The sequence below is a fragment of the Meleagris gallopavo genome, chromosome 2 (genome assembly GCF_905368555.1).
Source record: "Meleagris gallopavo chromosome 2, MGAL_WU_HG_1.1, whole genome shotgun sequence".
NCBI lineage: Eukaryota > Metazoa > Chordata > Aves > Galliformes > Phasianidae > Meleagris > Meleagris gallopavo.
This window is the reverse complement of record NC_139405.1, coordinates 66,592,889-66,614,166: the sequence shown is the minus strand read 5'-3', so window position 1 is coordinate 66,614,166 and position 21,278 is coordinate 66,592,889. Positions and strand designations below refer to the sequence as shown.

At 43.5% G+C, this 21,278-nt stretch overlaps 1 protein-coding gene across 4 annotated transcripts in view; it reads right to left on the bottom strand.

Annotated features, from left to right (window-relative positions):
• SNX3 (sorting nexin 3) overlaps positions 1-21,278 on the bottom strand; it is a 32,205-nt gene that overhangs the window by 3,996 nt on the left and 6,931 nt on the right. The window contains exons 1-4 of one of the 4 annotated variants that reach the window (XM_085217543.1): positions 14,145-15,989; positions 13,307-13,372; positions 3,857-3,952; positions 3,358-3,482 (exon numbers count right to left, since the gene is read on the bottom strand). In XM_085217543.1, coding sequence (XP_085073669.1) covers positions 3,358-3,482; positions 3,857-3,952; positions 13,307-13,372; positions 14,145-15,989 — 2,132 coding nt within the window. Of the gene's footprint in view, positions 1-3,357; positions 3,483-3,856; positions 3,953-13,306; positions 13,373-14,144; positions 15,990-17,161; positions 19,026-21,278 lie in introns of those variants that run through there. The other 3 variants (XM_085217544.1, XM_085217546.1, XM_085217547.1) reach the window with 3 other exon arrangements.

Genomic DNA, 21,278 nt, shown 5'->3' with positions numbered 1-21,278 from the left:
CCTACATTAAATTAGTCCACAGGAACTCTGAGTGACTCAGATCAGTAGGAAGCATATTATGTCATCCATTACCTGCAGCTGAGAGGCTACAATCAAAGCACCCATTCTAACATGAGAAAGTTAAACCAAGTTAAGCTGATTTTATTGGTCTTGATGCTTTTGGCACAGAATACCTCTCTAAAAACAGCTTAACACATCTGTTCTCAGTCTGATTTCATTTAGTTAGCCCAGACAGAGTAATAATTAGTCCACCAGGGGGTGTGAAGGTCTTCTGCAGGCCCTGACAACTTAAAGCAGAACATTACCATGGTCATATTTTCAGTATGCACAAGCAGCACTGGTGCTTAACCAAAGGGTACTAGATACGGCCACTCTGTTAACTGAAGGTGTCTTTAGATATGAAACAGAGTGAGTTTGTCTGTTCTAGAAGAGAATCTATCATAGGTTTTTGTTTCAGATATGAACTACACAAAGCCACTTTTTTTTTTACTAGTAAAGAAGCTGAAACTGAATTATCTGTTAGAACATGTCTGCTCTAAATGGAAGATTATTCACAAAACTAAATGACAATGTCAGAGGCTCAGCATAGTACTTCTCCACGTGTATCTATTAGTGTTTATTTCCTCCACAGGACTGATTAATTTGTCATAATTGGCTACTGAGGCAAAGCAACAAGCAAAGCTCTCCTACCCAGCGCTGATAGATTGCATTGAGAACAGTCAAAGCCTATCAACCTTAACAAGTGCAAGTAAATAGGCAGCAGTCTAAGGTAAAACACAGCCTGGAATAGCTAGTTTAGGTTTCTTACTCATATCTGACTAAGTTGTTTGCCTTTAAGTTCAAAGAAAAATTCAGGAAAAGAGTACATTCTTTCACCCTCATCTAAAGGGTACAAATTGGTAGTTGAACAGCTAGACTAGATCTATTCTCACATCCAGCTCTTGCTTTCACACAAATACCTCATTTTGTACGTTTTCCCCCCCTCAGTATTCTTCACTAAGGTGACACACTTGCAAAGTTCTCATGCCTCCTTAAGTTAGGTTCAAGCAGAAACGGCTTCTGCAGCATAGCTACACCACCTGCATCTGGCACTGCAAGTAGTACTGATGGCTTTGCAAGCAAACTGGCCCACTTGGGCTAGCTCAAAAAGGCTCAGTGTTGTCTAAAACTTCTCAACAACAGTCACCTAAACATTCTTGAGTATCAAGAGCTGGCAGTGGTGCCTTCTGGTGACCTTCTCTGGATGCAGCAGTGCCAGTTATCTTAGGCATTGAATAAAGATGAGCTCTGAGAATGCAGTACTGTAACTACGTTACGTGAGATCCACTCTAGGCTAAGTTCACCAGCACAGAATACTTTGTAGAATCTTAAAAGCTGCTACTGATTTAAAACTTTAATTGGCATAGGCAACTCAAGCAAATACAACCATTAGAATAGACTGATGAGCTTGAATAGCTGAGTTCTGCCTGATGAGTCTTTTTCCAGATGTACTCAAGTCTGCCACTACATCAATAACTACACTAACAGCCTGCTTCTATCTTTCAAGGAAAAGAAAATTGACCAAGAAGTTTCATACTGCCACAAGATCAGTGCATCACTGGCTGTAAGACTCAAAGCGTTATCAGCAAATTGATCACTCCATTTCTATCAGCTATACTGAAATGCTCTTCTTTGTGATGTTCTTCAGCTATTTGAGTTAAGCTGTTTCACTATCAGCTGCTTTAGAATGTCAGCCACCTTCTTTCTGTGCATGTTGATAAACTCAGTGCTAGTATGTATTGTTCCTCCAAACTGGACAGTCCCAAGTCTGCTTGAATGAGAGTTATAACTCCACAGTTACAACTGTATCATACAGCCTTACAAAGCACATTTTATCTTAGCACAAGCACATCTGCCTTCATGTACCATAAAAGCAAAACTGAATATGCAAAAATTCATCTCACTTGTCTTAAAACAGAGAAGTAACAGTTGGAAGCATTTTATTTGCTCAGAAATATTAGAAATACCTTCAAACTGAACTAGCAAGCAACTATATGAAGACTTGTGCAAGTTTAGTTTCTAGTAAGCTAGTCATTCACTCGTGATTCCCCAAGCCACAGGCCTGAACTGATCAATAAAAAAAACTGACTATAATCAGCTATATACGAGCAGATTAAGATCTTGTTCAACTGAAGGGTATCTCCCATTCCCATTAAACAACATTATTATTGAACAAGATTAAAATATTAGTGGAACTGACAAGCTCAAACTTTTTAATGATGAAAGAAGTCCAGAACCAGATGGTATGAACAATGTTGGCTTTAGAGATCTGACAAACTAGGTAATGACAGTATTTCATTTATCCAGCTATAGCACCTCTCTATGAAGGCTGAAGGAGCTGACATTGTTCAGCTTGAGAAGAGAAAGCTCTGAAGAAATGTCACTGTGGCCTTCTAGCATTTAAACATAATTTATTAAAAAAAAATAACCTTTTACATATTGTAATAGTAATAGGGCAAAAGGTAATGGTTTTAAACTAAGAGAGAGGAGATTTAGGTTAGATATTAGGTAGAAATTCTTAACTCAGAGATTGGGGAAGAGCTACAAGAGATTGCCCAGAGAAGCTGCAGGTGCCTTATCTCTGAAGGCATACAAAGCCAGGTTGGTTGAGGCCCTGGGCAGTCAATCTCATGGGATAGAAGCCTGCCCACAGCAAGGAGGCTGGAACAAGATGGTCTTTAAGGTCTCTTCCAACCCAAATCATTCTGTGATTTGGACCTACAGCGTGAAAGGTTAAAGTAGCTCCTAAAATCACTATATGTTGAGTAGTTAGGAGTGTCAGGTGGTAGAGCAAGAAACAGGTCTTTATTACTGATATATCTATTTACTCTTAGCAAGCCAGTGACAAAGTTCAAAGTGTCTGTTTCAAACTATTGGTATACATACCTCAAGCACTTTTTTTTTTTTAACATTTTCAGAAAGATTCTTATAATATTACAAAAAATATGCATAGTTATATGAGCTGATAACAACTCATATTTGCAATTAAAGTAAACCACTGTAAGTCTACTGTAAATTTCATTGTTCACCTAGTGCAGGATAGCTTCTCAAAGTAGAACTATTTTTGAATGCTATAATTTGAGTAGTAATTTGCATAAATTAGCTATAACACTAGCATTCACTTTAGCTGTTCAGGTAAGCATCAAGATATCCAAACCTAACACTGGATGAGTAATGTTAATGTGTCCTATTGTGAGATTATGGGAAAGTTTTAATTACTGAACCTAGTGTAGCTACCATAACAGATTAGCAGCTATAATTCCATTTTACACGGCTCAGTTCTGAGTTTGTCTCCACATATCTAGACCCAATACTTACTTGTTTATGAATTGCTCAAGAGCTTGCTTCCTTTCCTCTATAAAGGAATCATCAAATATACCATCATCTCCTCGGAAGGGGAGTTGACGAAGAAGAGCTTTTCCTGGTAAAGGCGGTACCACGACCTGAAACATTTAGAAATGTGTCCTAAATGCAGCCTGTAAGCAAATTTATACAACTCCTGTGTCACATCTTCCTTTTAGAGGACCCAACTCATCATTCAGATCTCTAGTGAAGGAAAACGGGACTAAAGAACAGTAATTGCCCACATACTGATAGACTGAATTTAAGTTGATTACTTCTAATTCAGTGCCATTAAACAGCCTAATAGCTGTGTTAGTCTTTCAGCAAACCTCAAATACACTTTTAGCTCTGAAAGTTTTCAACTGCAACATCAGCCTTATGATGTAGCTATATGCTTATAAGATACAGATAACATTTCATTATCAGTTCTCCCTGTATGTGCATGAAGACTTAGTTCATATTTAAGTTTACCCACCTTGCTTTCTCTTTCTAGTTCATTCCTTAGCCATTCAAAGTCACTGTATCTTCTTCTGACTGTAGATTCTTTCAATTTGAAGATAGGGAGATTTGTCTAGAAATGAAATACAGTCCCATTAGATGAGAATGAAGCTTTCATAAAGAGAAACAACAAAAATGATCTTAAAGGTTAGTGCTGCTTTAGCAACAACACAACAGTATTGAGAAACACTCCACACAGAATGCTGATAAAGCTCTTCGTACGCTACATAACTAAGCTATATCTCAAAGTGCTCAATTGCAGGCCCTTCGTGTGTACAGCATCCTGTTAACTGGCATTTTGCCATATTGCCTACGAGTAGATTTGCTCATCACTTACCTGTGCAACCTTAGAAACACTGCATCTGCTAGTCTTACTTTCTCAAAAGCTAAATTCCCAGTGTCAATATATGCAAATTGGAGAGAGGTAGTCAGAATAAAAAAGCCTTTTTTATCCACTCAGGCTCTTCTTAATGTGCTCAAGGGAGCATTTCAGGTGCCAGCATACTGAATTAGCCAAGTTTCCTATGCTTTTCTGATACCTGAGGCAACAAGGTCTCCAACATCGTTAAAAGCAAAGCAGGCAAGTCCTACAATCTTAAATCCATTCAGAACAGATGAAGCTGAAGATCTGTCAGCAGATCTGTCTAGTTTGGATAGCTTTAAGGAAGCCAACAAAGAGGAGATGCAACACAACGTTCAATGTAGCAAAACACCTGATCTCAAAGTTAAACCAAACAGTGTTTCATGAGGCAGGACTCCTAGACAAGTCAGCTCTCAACTCTAATGTCCTTGAGAAACATCAAATGCAAGTCAGACTATAATGCTGCACACTGTATTAATTTGTATATATTAATCCTGGGATGCACATTTATCCCACTGTTATTTAAACTACACCTAAAGAGCAGACATGAAGAACACTCTTCTAATGATATTCCCAGAAAGGAAAGTTCCAATATCTTAACATTTACACTTCAAATAATGATGGCAAACTGTTGACAGTGTTACAAAAAAGTTCACGTAGGAGTTATGATCTGCTATAAGCAAGACCAAGAGTCCATAAATGCCATGCATAACCAGCAGTAAAGATTGCTGGCAGATTGCATATTCACCAGCTTTGCCCCAGACAGCTAGAAAGGAAGTTTTTGAGGAGTACTCAGATACTGAGATTTAACTATGATTATACAAAAGTTTTCTTCTGTTGGCAGAAGCACAGAAATTACTCTCAGCTAATAATTTAAAGTGGGATGGCTTAAGCATCCTACTCAGCTTCTGGTCCCAGTTTGAATGGATATCCCTGAACAATATCATTTGCGGGCTGTTACACTTAGCTATCAAGTGACATTTTTGGCTACTCATGATAGGTTTAACTGCCAAGCTATACTTTCTGGCACCAGGCAGGCCTATGACTGCAGGCCATTGTGCTATTGCCTGTCAATAACAAGCTTTTGGCTGTGGCAGTTCAAAAGTAATTGAGAAGTTAGTTAGGTACTTTCACATGATGCTATTTAATCCACAATTCACAGATGAAGTACAAAACAGTATTTTGTTATGAAATCTCATATTGCTGAATGTTTAAAAGTATTTAGGATCTCATTCCCAGGCAATTATTGTTCATTGTACTGCTGACTAATAATAGCCTTGAGTGCAATTTTATTATGTCAGAAGTCAGGCTTTATAAACACTCACCCAAATAAGAATACTCTACTCAAGAGTGAATGAATCTAGGTCTCCAAAGGTGCACGAAGGAGATTCCCAGAAGTGAAGCAGTGGATTATTTTTCTCCAATTTCAGCTACTGGCTTTTTTTTAACTAAGTTGAGCCTTACACGTTATAACATCAACTCTTTGTTAGTGTCTTGGACAGAAAGTCCTTTATAATATTTAACATCTAGGCTCTCATCTGCAGACAATATTCCATTCTCCTATCAAATTACTTACAAGAAGGATTACAACTGAATAATAGCAGATAAACAAGTTCCCAGGTCTTCAGGAACTCTTTTCATGCTTATAGGCATAAGGTCTAAAAAAGTTAATCTCAGAACAACATATCAGGCTCTAAGGTACAATGTGGGGATAGAAGGGCCAATTGCACTCATTTTATCTCCTGCATTCCCTTCTCAACTTTTAACACGCTAGTCAAGCTAGCAGGTTGGAGAAAGGAACAGCTATAGAGCTCACTTTCCCTCCAAGGTCACAGAATCACAGAATTGTAGGGGTTGGAAGGGACCTCTAGAGATCGAGACCAACCCCCCTGCCAAAGCAGGTTCCCTACACCAGGTCACACAGGTAGGCGTCCAGGCGAGACTTGAATATCTCCAGAGAAGGAGACTCCACAACCTCCCTGGGCAGCCTGTTCCAGTGCTCCGTCACCCTCACCGTGAAGAAGTTCTTACGCACATTTGTGCGAAACTTCCTATGCTGCAGCTTATGTCCGTTTCCCCTCGTCCTGTCTCCACGTACCACTGAAAAGAGACTGGCCTCACCGCTATGGCCGCCACACCTCAGATATTTATAAACCTGGATCAGGTCCCCTCTCAGTCGTCTTTTCTCAAGGCTAAACAGACCCAGTTCACTTAGCCTTTCTTCATAGGGGAGATGCTCCAGGCCCTTCACCATCTTTGTGGCCCTCCGCTGGACTCTTTCCAAGAGATCCCTGTCTTTTTTGTACTGGGGAGCCCAGAACTGGACACAGTACTCCAGATGAGGCCTTACCAGGGCAGAGTAGAGGGGGAGGATCACCTCCCTCGACCTGCTGGACACGCTCTTCTTAATGCACCCCAGAATGCCATTGGCCTTTTTGGCCACGAGGGCACACTGCTGGCTCATGGCCAACCTGTCGTCCACCAGGACGCCCAGGTCCCTCTCTGCAGAGCTCCTCTCCAGCAGCTCATCCCCCAGCCTGTATTGGTGCATGCAATTATTCCTCCCTAGGTGTAAGACCCTACACTTGCTTGTGTTGAACCTCATCCGGTTTCTTACTGCCCAGCTCTCCAGCCTGTCCAGGTCTCACTGAATGGCAGCACAGCCTTCAGGAGTGTCAGCCAATCCTCCCAACTTCGTATCATCAGCAAACTTGCTGAGGGTGGCCACTATCCCCTCATCAAGGTCATTGATGAAGATGTTGAACAAGACCGGACCCAGCACAGACCCCTGGGGGACACTACTGGTTACAGGTCTCCAGCCAGACTCTGCACCACCAACGACGACCCTCTGCGCTCTGCCAGTCAGCCAGTTCTCAACCCACCTCACTGTCCACTCGTCTATCCCACACTTCCTCAGCTTTGTTATAAGGATGTCGTGGGAGACAGTATCAAATGCCTTTCTAAAAATCAAGGTAGACTACATCTACCGCTCTTCCCCCATCCACCCAGCATGTGACAGCATCATAGAAGGCCACCAAGTTGGTCGAGCACGACCTCCCCTTGGTGAACCCATGCTGACTACTCCTGATAACCTCCTTTTCTCCCAGTTGTCTGGAGATGGTATCCAGCACAAGCTGTTCCATCACCTTTCCCGGGACAGAGGTGAGGCTGACAAAGTGAATAAGCTTCCCCAGTTTTGATCATCATTGAAAACGTTCAAACATGTATGCTAAAAGGTTAGCATTATACTAAGATTCTATACAACTTGAAGCTACATGCTAGAAGAAAGGGCACGTCCACTGCTCTTCAATCCAGATATGAACTCAGAACTGCTAAGATCGATTTCTAAATATCATGTTTCTTTAAGTCCAAACTGCAGCAATTCTCTTTCCTCCAGAAACTCTACTGTTCTTTAGTTATGCAGCTGTTAGAAATAATCCATGTAAAAAAGCAATTTGAGAGTTCTTTTCTACACTGCTTAGCCTACTTACATCTTAAGCATCTATTTTTAAGTCAGGGTATATTCACAACTGAAGTACATTCCTTCCCTATTGCAGGATTGTTACCCTGTTTGAGCAGACCACTTCATCCTTCAGTAAGAAGGGGTTTTCATATGCCCCCACCTGCCATGGAGAGATGGTTTTCATTAAACAAGCCAGTCAGTTGCTGAAGCACGGGCAACCACTGAGCCAGAATTTTGTAGAAGACAACTCTAAAAAATGTCAAGAGAAACTTCAGTTTGTAATAAAATGTCAGCACCAGAGCCATACAGTGTATTAAATGTTATGCTCAGCTTCATAGTTCTTTGTTTAGCCACCAGTGAGCCAGTGGCTATTCAGAACATTGTATTAGCTCTGTTTGCCTGCTAGAATGGGGATGAGAATAATATACAAAACTTCAAGCCAGGCTGATTTCATTTTTATAAACTCCTCCCTCAATTTTCTGGCCTGTTGATCTGCACAGTCTGTCATGGAACTCACAACCCTGTTTGGCACAGCCTTTGGATCATAGCTCATCCAGCACAGCTACTGTAACAATTGTTTCTTCTACAGCATTAATTGTCTCATTTTTTAATCAAAACCATTTTTAACAAATTTCCAGTCTTTTTAGTAGTTTGAATGCAAGTTATTAATCTGAAATGATTGGATGCTATCAAATACACTGGACAAGCAAGTCACTTACCAGAACTGCAGATAAATCATAACTCCAGGACCAATAAACCAGAACTGCAGAGGTTCTACATGGCCCCACATTCCAAGTATAGAAAGATACTAAGAAAAGAGATGCTGTCTATTATTTCTTCATCAGAATATACGCACACACCCATTAGGCTTTCTCTGAATACTCTAAAATTATCAATTTTATTTTGCCGTGTGAACTAACAGCCAAGTCAGTACACTAGAATAAGCACTGTCAGAACTGTTGCCAAGTTAAACTACTTCATTAAAAATCTAAATAACAATCAAATCCTAAGTCACTCCTGCATTCCTCCACTCAGATGCCAAGCAAGTTTCCACAATCAAGTCATCTGACTGGTGTTTAACAAAATGACAGCAGGAAGCAGCAGCTGCCTACTAATGCATTTTAGGGCAAAACCCACATTTGGAGAGAAACTATTTCAGCTATGTTTATAACATTCAAACTGTGAACTCTAATCCCAAGCTCAGGAGAGTCACTTCAGAAGCAAATGACAATTCTAAGACTGTGGCTTGGATGACCACGGAATAGTCTTCTAGCTGCTACTATGGCTAATTCCCATGATATGTCCAGTTTGAAGGTTTTAAAATGGTGTACAGATGCAGCTGAAGAGTTTTGCAGACACAGAGTGGAAGTAAATGAGTACAAGCCAACACTATGCTTTGACTTCATACACAACAGTGCTCCAGTGCAGCCATTCTGGTATAGAAATAAATTTAAAAGCAGGAAGACGACTGAGGTGCTTTAGTACTATCAACTACTCTACTCAAATCATTTAAGTGTTCTATTATCCAGATTCAATCAACTCACCCAGCCAGTAAACAGCGTAGCAAATAGCCAGACTTGTCCCCATGAATTTGTTACCAGATATAAATTCAACTAAATAGCATTTGGGCTCCTTCAAAGAGCACACTGACACTCCACAAGACTGACTCAGCACATCACCACAGCCTAGCCCCCCCATGACTGCTGGAACTCCACATCCATAGCTAACTAGGGCAGTTTGAGGCAGATTTGATTCATTTTCTCATATGCCAATATTGCACTAATCAGCAGCGGGGCATTGCTCATGTCTCCTACTCTTAACAGAGAATAAAACGACATTGTTGCCATAGCACCTACTTTGATGTTGTCTTTTCAAGTAGGTTATAGTAGCCTTGATACTACTCTATTTCCATTAAAATAGAATGAAAGAAAGCACTCAGCTCACTTGTGATAGAAGTCTGCAGCCTTGACTCTCAGAAGCTAAATTCAAGCTTCTTACCACCTCACCATACTAACCACAATCTTTGTCAAGAAGCTACACTGCCAGCTACGTTTAAGGCAGCCAATGGCAGCACCAGGGGATTACAGTAAGGAATCTCAGGGTGGAGAAAAAGTATTACGTGTTTCTGAATGTGAGAGCCCACCATCCTTTATTACAAAAAACAGCTCTAACAGTCCACTGCTATTGCAGACACCCTGCCAGTGGTTTGTTTCCTTCCAGACTAGACATAAGCAGCACCTTGCCCATTTCCTACAGTTATTAAAAAAAAAAAAAAAACAAGTACAAAAGCAAGCAGGCTCTAGACTTCAGGTCACTACAGGTTTAAACTTTTTGCTACGTACTTCACCAAATGCAAACCTCTTTCTCTGCAGCAGAAGTGAATATATTGAGACTTATTTTTATACATGCTTTCTAAAAATCAGTCATCTGATTAAAGCCAAATTCTGCAGCTTTCCCTTACGTGCACTTGGCATCCAGGCCTACTGTAGGTGTCTTACACACCAAAAGGTTAGTAAAACACTGACCATATCTATAAGCCTGGATTTAAAACAATGCTGACTTAGCTATACCAAGCTCTGCAGATCTTCCCATTCTACAGTACTGAGACACAAAGCTACAATATTTTTCATCTTGAAGACTAAAGCAGTAGGATCCTAATAGTGAAGTAACCATGAACATTATCTCAACTACAGACAAAAGTTAACTTTTGGTAACCGTCTTGAGCCCAGAGCTGCTCTATGATAATCAGCATACGTGTCTTCAAAGTTTTTGGGTTTTTTTGCCAAATAGGTTCTGTCATTATCTGGCAAAGTTTACCAATATCCTGAACAACTAAACTAGGTATGCCACAGTCAACAGGCTCAAAGCAGAATAAACATTAAGGTTAGACTAGAAAAAACAGATTGCTTCATGATGCTTCAGGTTGTATCCCCAGCAGCCAAGGTAAAAAACGGGTTCATTTTAAAGAGAACACATTCAAGCAAAGAATTAGTAAATCTAGGCAGTTATTTCTGAGTTTAAGCCAGAGCGAACCTCCTCTGAAATGTCAAGCATTTCTTCTGATAGTTCCTTCTCTTTCCCTTCACACAGCTGCAAGGTAAAACCACCATATGCTCTGGCATATCCTACTGTAAGGTCAAATTATTATCTTCTCAATAAAAATGATTGAGAGAGGCATGACATTAAGTTGATGTTTTAGCATCATTAGTTCATATCTACCAGCTATGGCCAAATAGGCAGAAAAAACAACCCTACAATTAGTTGCTGCTGATGATTTTTACTAGGAAAAAAGTTTTAATATGCTTTGTGAACTACTGACTGTAATGATCCTACACCTCACAAAACCATGCAGAAAAACAGATAATATACTTATTTCTATACTAGCTACTTAAGTAGCAAAAAAAAAAAAAAAAGTCCCTTCAAATTTCCAGTTACACTGGAGCAGTGACATTCACATTCTAAAGAATCCTGCAACAGCTGCAGAATAGCCAATAGCTCCTGTTGAGTAGCCTTAGGCTACTGCAACTTAGACCCATTAAAAAAAAGTCCCCTAATTTTTTTTTTCCCCCAGATCTAGAGGCAGCTTGAAGCTACTTAAAACATAGCTTCCTTTTCATGAATTTTAGAGCAAAGCTGCTATGCACTAGCTTATAGCACTACTTTCAAGATTGCTCATGAAGACAAGGCATGCTCCTATGAGTTCCAGAAGATCCTCCTACAATAGGACTTGAGCTAGATTCTCAAGAAATAGTTACAGAAAACTTGCCATGGACTTGTCCTTAGTTGGTAGCATGTGTTTTTATAACAAACATTGTCAAGATTTATAAGAATATAAAGACCAGAATCATAGAATCACCAAGGTTGGAAAAGAACTCCAAGATCATCCAGTCCAACCATCCACCTATCACAAATATTTCCCACTGAAACCATGCCCCTCAGAACAACATCTAAATGTTTCTTGAACACTTCCAGGGATGGTGGGCAGCCCATTCCAGAGCCTAACTGTTTTCTCGGAGAAGTTTCTCCTAACCTGGATCTCCCCCAGTACAACTTGAGGCCATTCCATCTAGTCCTATCACTAGTTAGGCAGGAGAAGAGGCCAACCTCCACCTCACCACAACCTCTTTTCAGGGAGTTGTAGAGAGCAAGAAGATCTCCCCTGAGCCTCCCCTTTTCCAGACTAAACAATCCCAGTTCCCTCAGCTGCTCCTCATAAGACACGTGCTCCAGACTCCTCCAGTTCATTGCCCTTCTCCAAACACACACTGTGGCCTTGTCAACGGTTTACGGGCTGGTTCGGCCCGGTTCCGTGACTAGAAGGGCGGAGGGATCCGCGGATCCGCGCCCCCGGGAAAAAAAAGAAAATAAGGGACCCCGAAATAATTGAAAACAGTGGCAACAATCTGAGGTAAAACAAAGTAATTTACTAAATATGGTATCAACAGAATTTTATAAGGAGAGAGAATGTGAAATTGATGGTGGATCGGCCTTACCACAACGCTGAGATGAGAAGCGCAGGCAGAGAAGCGCAGGCGAGAAGCGCAGGCAGAGAAGCGCAGGCAGAGAAGCGCAGGCAGAGAAGCGCAGGCAGAGAAGCAGCGCAGGCAGAGAAGCAAGCGCAGGCAGAGAAGCAGCGCAGGCAGAGAAGCAGCGCAGGCAGAGAAGCAGCGAGGCAGAGAAGCAGCGCAGGCAGAGAAGCGCAAGCGAAGCAGCGCAGGCAGAGAAGCAGCGCAGGCAAGGAAGCAGCGCAGGCAGAGAAGCAGCGCAGGCAGAGAAGCGCAAGCGAAGCAGCGCAGGCAGAGAAGCGCAAGCGAAGCAGCGCAGGCAGAGAAGCGCAAGCGAAGCAGCGCAGGCAGAGAAGCGCAAGCGAAGCAGCGCAGGCAGAGAAGCGCAAGCGAAGCAGCGCAGGCAGAGAAGCGCAAGCGAAGCAGCGCAGGCAGAGAAGCGCAAGCGAAGCAGCGCAGGCAGAGAAGAGAGCATCAGGTGACCTTGCCGGGAGTTATATCTCCTCGTTGACCGCAAAGCCCCCTGGGGAAACGTAGCTGCTCTTCTCCTCTGGACAGGCACCCGGAACTTGAGCATCAGCAGTCAAACCCCCAGTGCATTGCATGATGTTATGATGTGGAATACTGATAATGAAAAATCATGAAACCATGACATTCCACCCCTTATTCCACATCACTACATCATGCTTAATATATACAAACAAAATATAAACACACGCACTAGGAATTACTGACTGCACTCCCTCAACATCAAGTTCCCTTGCGGTACACATTGAACATCCCCGTTTTCCTGCATCACCCACCAAGTGGACCCAGGTCCCTGGGCAAAAACAGTTCCACGAAGAGGTTTGTCCTTCTCAGAGGCTGGAATAACCCAAACTGCCTTTCCCAACATATTCTTTACATGTACAACAGGGACTTTATCTCCCTCTACGGTATGTAGGGAGCTGGACTGGGTTGGACCACCACGATTGATAGATCCTCTGGTATTGACTAACCAGGTGGCTGCTGCCAAATGCTTCTCCCAGTGCTTAAATGTACCGCCTCCCATTGCTTTCAGCATAGTTTTTAACAACCCATTGTATCGTTCAATCTTACCTGAGGCCGGTGCATGGTAGGGAATATGGTAAATCCACTCAATACCATGACCTTTAGCCCAGGTACCTACAAGAGAATTTTTAAAATGAGTCCCATTATCTGACTCAATTCTTTCTGGGGTACCATGTCGCCACAGGACTTGTGTCTCAAGACCTAGTATGGTATTTCGGGCGGTAGCGTGGGGTACTGCATAGGTTTCAAGCCACCCAGTTGTTGCCTCCACCATGGTGAGCACATAACGCTTACCATTACGAGATCGTGGCAAGGTGATATAATCAACCTGCCATGCCTCCCCATATTTGTACTTTTGCCATCGCCCTTCCTCCCAGAGAGGTTTCATTCTCTTGGCTTGTTTAATTGTGGCACACGTGTCACAGTCGTGAATGATTTGCGCAATAGCATCCATAGTTAAATCCACCCCTCGGTCTCTAGCCCACTTATATGTCGCATCTCTCCCTTGATGGCCTGAGGTCTCATGGGCCCATCGGGCTAGAAATAATTCACCCTTGTTCTGCCAGTCCAGATCTGTTTGGGCCACCTCAATTCTGGCAGCTCTGTCTACCTGATGGTTATTTTGCTGCTCTTCAGTAGCCCTATTCTTGGGCACATGGGCATCTACGTGACGCACCTTTATAACCATATTCTTTATTCGGGCAGCAATATCTTTCCACAGGTCAGCAGCCCAAATAGGTTTACCCTTTCTTTGCCAGTTGTTTTGCTCCCACTGCTGTAACCACCCCCATAGAGCATTTGCCACCATCCACGAGTCAGTGTAAACATAAAGCATTGGCCACCTCTCCCGTTCAGCAACATCCAAGGCCAGTTGGACAGCCTTTACCTCTGCAAATTGGCTCGATTCTCCTTTTCCTTCAGTGGCCTCTGCAACTTGTCGTGTGGGGCTCCACACAGCGGCTTTCCATCTACGGTGTTTCCCCACAATACAACACGATCCATCTGTGAATAAGGCATATGTCTTCTCATTTTCGGGTAGTTCATTATATGGTGGGGCCTCTTTAGCACGTGATATCTCTTCTGCTGGCGGTGTTCCAAACTTTTTGCCTTCAGGCCAGTCCATGATCACCTCTAGGATTCCTGGACGGTTGAGATTCCCCATCCGCGCTCGCTGCGTAATCAGCGCAATCCACTTACTCCAAGTGGCATCAGTAGCATGATGGGTGGAGGGACCCTTTCCCTTGAACATCCAGTTCAGCACTGGCAGTCGAGGTGCCAGAAGGAGCTGTGTTTCTGTACCGATTACTTCGGAAGCAGCCCGAACCCCCTCATACGCGGCTAAGATCTCCTTCTCAGTTGGAGTGTAGCACTCTTCAGACCCTCTGTACGCCCGACTCCAGAATCCCAGGGGTCGGCCTCGGGTCTCTCCTGAGGCTCTTTGCCACAAACTCCAAGTGGGACCTTTCTCTCCAGCAGCAGTGTAGAGGATGTTCTTCGCATCCTGTTCCATCCGTACTGGCCCCAGGGCCACGGCACGGGCTATCTCTTGTTTAATCTGCTCAAAAGCCTGCTGCTGCTCAGGACCCCACATAAAATCATTCTTCTTCCGTGTCACCTGATAAAGGGGGCTTACAATGAGGCTGTAGTTTGGAACATGCATTCTCCAAAAACCCACTACACCCAGGAACGATTGTGTCTCTTTCTTATTAGTGGGTGGAGACATGGCACTGATTTTGTTGATCACATCTGTTGGGATGTGACGACGGCCATCTTGCCACTTTATACCTAGGAACTGAATTTCCTGGGCAGGCCCTTTCACTTTGCTTCGCTTAATAGCGAAACCAGCACGCAGAAGGATCTGGATTATTTGCTCTCCTTTCTCAAAAACTTCCTTTGCTGTGTTGCCCCACACGATGATGTCATCAATATACTGTAAGTGCTCAGGAGCACCTCCCTGTTCCAGTGCAGCTTGGATCAACCCATGGCAAATGGTTGGGCTATGTTTCCACCCCTGGGGCAAACGATTCCAGGTATACTGAATGCCCCTCCAGGTGAAAGCAAACTGTGGCCTAGATTCTTTGGTCAAAGGAATGGAGAAAAAGGCGTTAGCAATATCAATGGTGGCGTACCATTTGGCTGCCTTTGACTCCAATTCATATTGGAGTTCTAACATATCTGGCACAGCAGCACTCAATGGGGGTGTGACTTCATTCAGGCCACGGTAGTCCACCGTCAGCCTCCATTCTCCACTGGCTTTACGCACTGGCCATATGGGGCTGTTAAAAGGTGAGTGAGTCTTGCTAATCACTCCCTGATTCTCTAGTTGGTGAATCAGCTTCTGAATGGGGAGCAAGGAATCCCTGTTGGTGCGGTACTGCCGTCTGTGCACCGTTTTTGTAGCAATCGGTACTTGTTGCTCTTTCACTCGTAGCAACCCCACGGCAGATGGATCTTCTGACAGGCCAGGCAAAATAGACAACTGCTTAACACCTTCTGTGTCTACAGCAGCTATTCCAAAGGCCCATCGATACCCTTTGGGATCCTTAAAATATCCCCTTCTGAGGTAATCAATACCAAGTATGCATGGAGCCCCTGGGCCAGTCACAATAGGGTGTTTTTGCCAGTCTTTACCAGTGAGGCTGATTTCGGCCTCCAACATAGTCAGCTCTTGGGAACCTCCAGTCACCCCATGAATATAAATTGATTTTGTCCCTTGGTGACTCGAGGGCATTAGAGTGCACTGTGCACCAGTATCCACCAGGGCCTTATATTTTCGTGATTCTGATGTGCCAGGCCATCTAATCCACACAGTCCAATAAACTCTATTATCCCTTTCCCCCCCCTGGCTGGGGGCAGGGCCCCTCTATTTGTTACCTTCACTGTCTGCAGCAACTGGAGCAATCACCTTTTTAGAGAAGTTCACCTTGGTGGTTGATTTGTCTTGTAACTCTCTTACCCGTGCTTGAAGTACAGGAGTAGGTTGTTTATGCCACTCCTTCATATCTTCTCCATGGTCACGTAGGTAATGCCACAAGGCAAAACGTGATGTGGTCTTACTGTTGTCACTTGCTCGAGCAGGAGAACGTCTTCTTTTGATAGCTGAGACATTAGATGCCACCGGCTGGGAGGAAATCAAGTTGATCAGCCCCTCCAATAGGCTGTTTTGGGGATTCTGGTCCCCATTTGATGTATCCGTTACCTCCATGGATTTATCAGCTTCAGGCACGGTTGATAGTTTGTCTATTATATCTTCTTGTTTGTTTTCCATTCTGTCCAGCTTTTCAGCTACCTTTGTAATGGCTGAAACACAAGCTCGCAGAGGGCTTAAATGTAACTCAAAGTCTTGAAGTTTATTAACCAATTCACTTATAAGGGGTCTTCTTTCCCCTCTGCCATACATTGCCGCAAATGTGCTGGCGTACCTTTCTGGTGCGGTCTTTGTGAATGTACGCCACATGTTTGGTGTACACCTGACTCTCTCGGGATCATGCTCTTGGTCTGGCTCGTCAGGAATGAAATCGGGGCTATGTAGCATTTCCACCACAGCATATTCTCTTAAATAACAGATGCCTTCTTCCATATCAGCCCATTTCTTTTTCTCAGGCATCAGATCATCTTTGAAGGGGTATCTTTCTTTTACAGCTAACAACATCCGCTTCCAGAGGGTAAAGGCCTGGTTCTGGCATGTACTAATACCTCTGTCAATGGCTGAGTCCCTAGCAACGCCACCCAGTTGGCGAGCTTCTCTACTATCCAGCCACACACTGTTGGCCCCATTGTCCCAACATCGAAGTAACCAAGTGGCAATAGGCTCATTTGGGTGACGTGAAAAGTCTTTTCTCAGACTTCGAATTTCATTCATTTTCAGAGATCGATCAACAATGGTAACGATATCTTGCTCACCTCTTACTCTTTCGGGACTTCTTGTTGCCCTCATTGGCGCCGGTGACCGTGGTCTTACTGAGGGCCCCTCCCCTGGACTTAGGGGTGCTTCTTGTGGATCTTGGAGCCACTCCTCTGGACCTCTCTCCTCTTCTTTCTTCTCTTCTAACTGAGTCGAGATTCGTTTCATTTTCCGTCCTCTTACAGGGGCAAGTGACATCAATTGTGGTGCTTCCTGTAGTTGATCAGGTTGGTCAGTTCCAATGCTCTCATCCTCCAGTTCAGCTCGGAGCCTGTCTCGTTCGATTATGAGAGTATCTAGCTCAGATTGGAGGGTGTCTTGTTGAGATTGAAGACTGTTGAGTTTGGATTGCAGGGAGTCTCTCTCAATTCGGAGGGCATCTCTCTCAGATTGGAGGCTGTTTCTCTCGACCAGGAGACTCTCTCGCTCATTTTGCACTGTTTCCCTGAGACTCTCCTTTTCAATTTCACAAACTCTCTCCCTCTCCAGGATAGTATTGAATAAGGCCCGGTAAGCATTAGCCAGGCCCCAAACAATTTGGGCCTCCTCAGATCTTCCTGAGCCACGACATTCCTGTCTCAAATATCTGTTTAAATTTTCAGGGTCTTTCAGGTGTTCTGGAGTAAAGTTCCATGACACCGAAGATTTCCATCTCTCTAAAGTCTCACCCAGGCCTCTCCACATTCCCTGCCACTCAGTATTTACTGGTTTTGGGGCAGACTTCCTCAAAATATAATAAATACTAATAATAAGTGAAATGGTGAGCAGTACATTCACGGAGATTAATAACGTGATCAGGTGAGCATTGAAAATCCGCATAAAGAATTCAAAGGAGAGGCTGGAAACCTGCTTAAAAATCCCCAACCCTGTAAAATTAGCAGCTCCCTCTGGAATGGTATGCCACATAATATGCAGATGCCACATAGTTATTTCCATCCATGTTTTCAATTGGCTATATATACCTATTGCTCCATAGAGCAAAGTGGTGAACTTAATTAAGGCCCAGTATGTTTTTAGCATTAAGAAAGAAGAGACAGTGGCATGCAGCCCCTTAAAAGGCAGTTTCAGTAGAGAAAGCATTTTTTCTCTTTTTTTTTTCTTTTACAGAAACAAGATAGCAAGGCTCAAAGTTTACAAATATCCTAGAGTATTGGCCGTCCGCCTGGACTTTTCAAGGTCACGCTTTCAGACAGTACTGGTGAAACAGATAAACTTTCCCAATGAAGCTGTCTGAGAGCGGAGAGAGAGATTTGTTCAAAAAGCTAAAAAGCAACTGTTGCCCGCATTCTCCACCAAGAATGTCAACGGTTTACGGGCTGGTTCGGCCCGGTTCCGTGACTAGAAGGGCGGAGGGATCCGCGGATCCGCGCCCCCGGGAAAAAAAAGAAAATAAGGGACCCCGAAATAATTGAAAACAGTGGCAACAATCTGAGGTAAAACAAAGTAATTTACTAAATATGGTATCAACAGAATTTTATAAGGAGAGAGAATGTGAAATTGATGGTGGATCGGCCTTACCACAACGCTGAGATGAGAAGCGCAGGCAGAGAAGCGCAGGCGAGAAGGGCAGGCAGAGAAGCGCAAGCGAAGCAGCGCAGGCAGAGAAGCGCAAGCGAAGCAGCGCAGGCAGAGAAGCGCAAGCGAAGCAGCGCAGGCAGAGAAGAGAGCATCAGGTGACCTTGCCGGGAGTTATATCTCCTCGTTGACCGCAAAGCCCCCTGGGGAAACGTAGCTGCTCTTCTCCTCTGGACAGGCACCCGGAACTTGAGCATCAGCAGTCAAACCCCCAGTGCATTGCATGATGTTATGATGTGGAATACTGATAATGAAAAATCATGAAACCATGACAGGCCTCAACGTCTTCCCTTCAGTGAGGGGCTCAAAATTAAATGCAGTAGTTGAGGTGCAGCCTCAGAGCTGATTACAGAGGGATGATCACTGCCCCCTCCCGCTGGCAACACTATTTCTGATACAAGCCAGGATGCCATTGGCATTCTTGGCCACATGGACACACTGCTGGCTCATGTCTAGCCAAGCATAAACCAACACCCTCAGGTCCATTTCTTTCATACGGTCTTCCAGCTGCTCTGCCCCAAACCTGCAACACTGCCTGTTGTGACCAAAGTGCAGGACCCAGCACTTGGCCTTGTTGAACCTCATCCCATTGGCTTCACCCAACCTATCCAGATCCCTGTGAGGGACCTTCCCACCCTCAGGCAGATTAACACTTCTTTTTAACCTGGTGTCATCTGCAAACTTACTAAGGGTGCACTCAATGACTTCATCCAGGTCATCAGTAAAGTTACTGAACAGCACAGGCCCCAATAATGACCACTAGGGAATACCACTTGTGACTGCTTGCCAGCTGGATTTAACTCCACCCACCACCACTCTCTGAGCCTGGACATCCAGCCAGTTCTTTAGGTAAAGAGTGCACCCACCTAAGTCATGGTCTGCCAGCTTCTCTAGGAGAATACTATGGGAGACAGTGTCAAAGGCTTTGCTGAAGTCTAGAAAAACTACATCAACAGCCTTTCCCTCATTCACCAGGCAGGTCAGTTGATCATAGAAGGAGATAAAGTTTGTCAAGCAAGCTAGGCCTGATCTCCAAGTTGTCCCACACATACCTTGCGATTGCACTCAAGATGATCTGCTCCATAACCTTTCCTGGTACCAAGGTCAGGCTGATAGGCCTGCAGTTTCCCAGATCCTCCTTATTACCTTTCTTGTAGGTGGGAGTCACACTGGCAGGCCTCCAATCCTCTGGGACCTCTCCGGCTGATCAGGAACACTGAGGTGATGGAAAGCAGCCTGAATCACGGGGGGTTTATTCTACTCCCCATCCCAGACTTTCAGGCCAGGGGGTAGAGTACCCTGTGTATAACTGGTCTGACTTCTAAAGACAGATATAAAGAAGGAGTTGAGAATCTCAGCCTTTTTCTTATCCTCAGTGGTCATGTTCATCACATTCAGTAAAGTACAGAGATTCTCCTCAACCCTCCTCTTACTGTCAATATATTTGTAAAAAAGTTTTTTTTATTCTCTTTTACCCCAATAGCCAAGTTGAGTTCAAGCTGGGCTTTTACCTTTCTAATTTCCTCTCTGTATGCCCTAACAACTTCTTTGTACTCTCCCTGAGCCACCTGTCCATTTTTCCTCTTGGAGAGTCAGGAAAAGCTCCCTGTTAATCCACACCAGCCTTCTTCCCCGCTGGCCCATCCTGTGGCACTGGGGATAGCATGCTCCTGCACCTTTAAGACTTGCTTCTTGAGGAATGATCAGCCTTCCAGACCCTTTTACCCTTTAGGACTGAATCTGAATAGACCCTCCCTACCAGCATCTTGAACAGCTCAAAGTCCACCCTCCAGAAGTTCAAGGTAGCAGTTTTGCTGCCCCTCTCCTCACTTCACCAAGAAGATGAGAGCTTCTCCATCCTCACATCAAAAAGTTTCAACTGCAATCTAGCATGGTGTTGTACTTACTGGAATGGTTTTCAGTAGAATAATTGGTATTGCAATACCAAGGGGAAAAAAAATACAACATATTTCTTTTACAGTTCAAAGTCACAATTTATACTGTTCTATTTATTTTACCAGATGAAAAACAGAAGACCACTTAACTGTTCTAAAGTTTTTTTTTTTTTTTAAACAAGCCAGCTAAAAATAAAGATGCATAAAAAAAACTCTGGCATCACATGCCTACCTGGATCACAGCCATCTGTCCTACAAAGATTAGACACTGTTCTGTTTGATTTGGTCTGTTCAGCACTGTATTAGAGTGCACTCAATACATGACAATCAAGGCATGCATTGTATGAGCAGAAAGAAAAAGTGTCTAAGTCACTAGTTAGACTAATATACTAATAAGTGCTATTCAAAGACTTGGTTATTTTATTTACACAGTAACAGACATCAACATCAAGCTAGTCCAGTACCTTTGGATTAGGTTCCTGAGTCTAGTTTAAATTAAAAACTCCACAGAAAAATAAGCTGCTCAGAGCAAATGCATGGAATAGATCTGTAAATCTACTTTCCTTGCTTCAGAAATTTGTTGAAAACATGCCTGTTCTTGGTCTTCTTAGTTAGTATTCTGAGAATTTCTTAGATTTTCAACTAA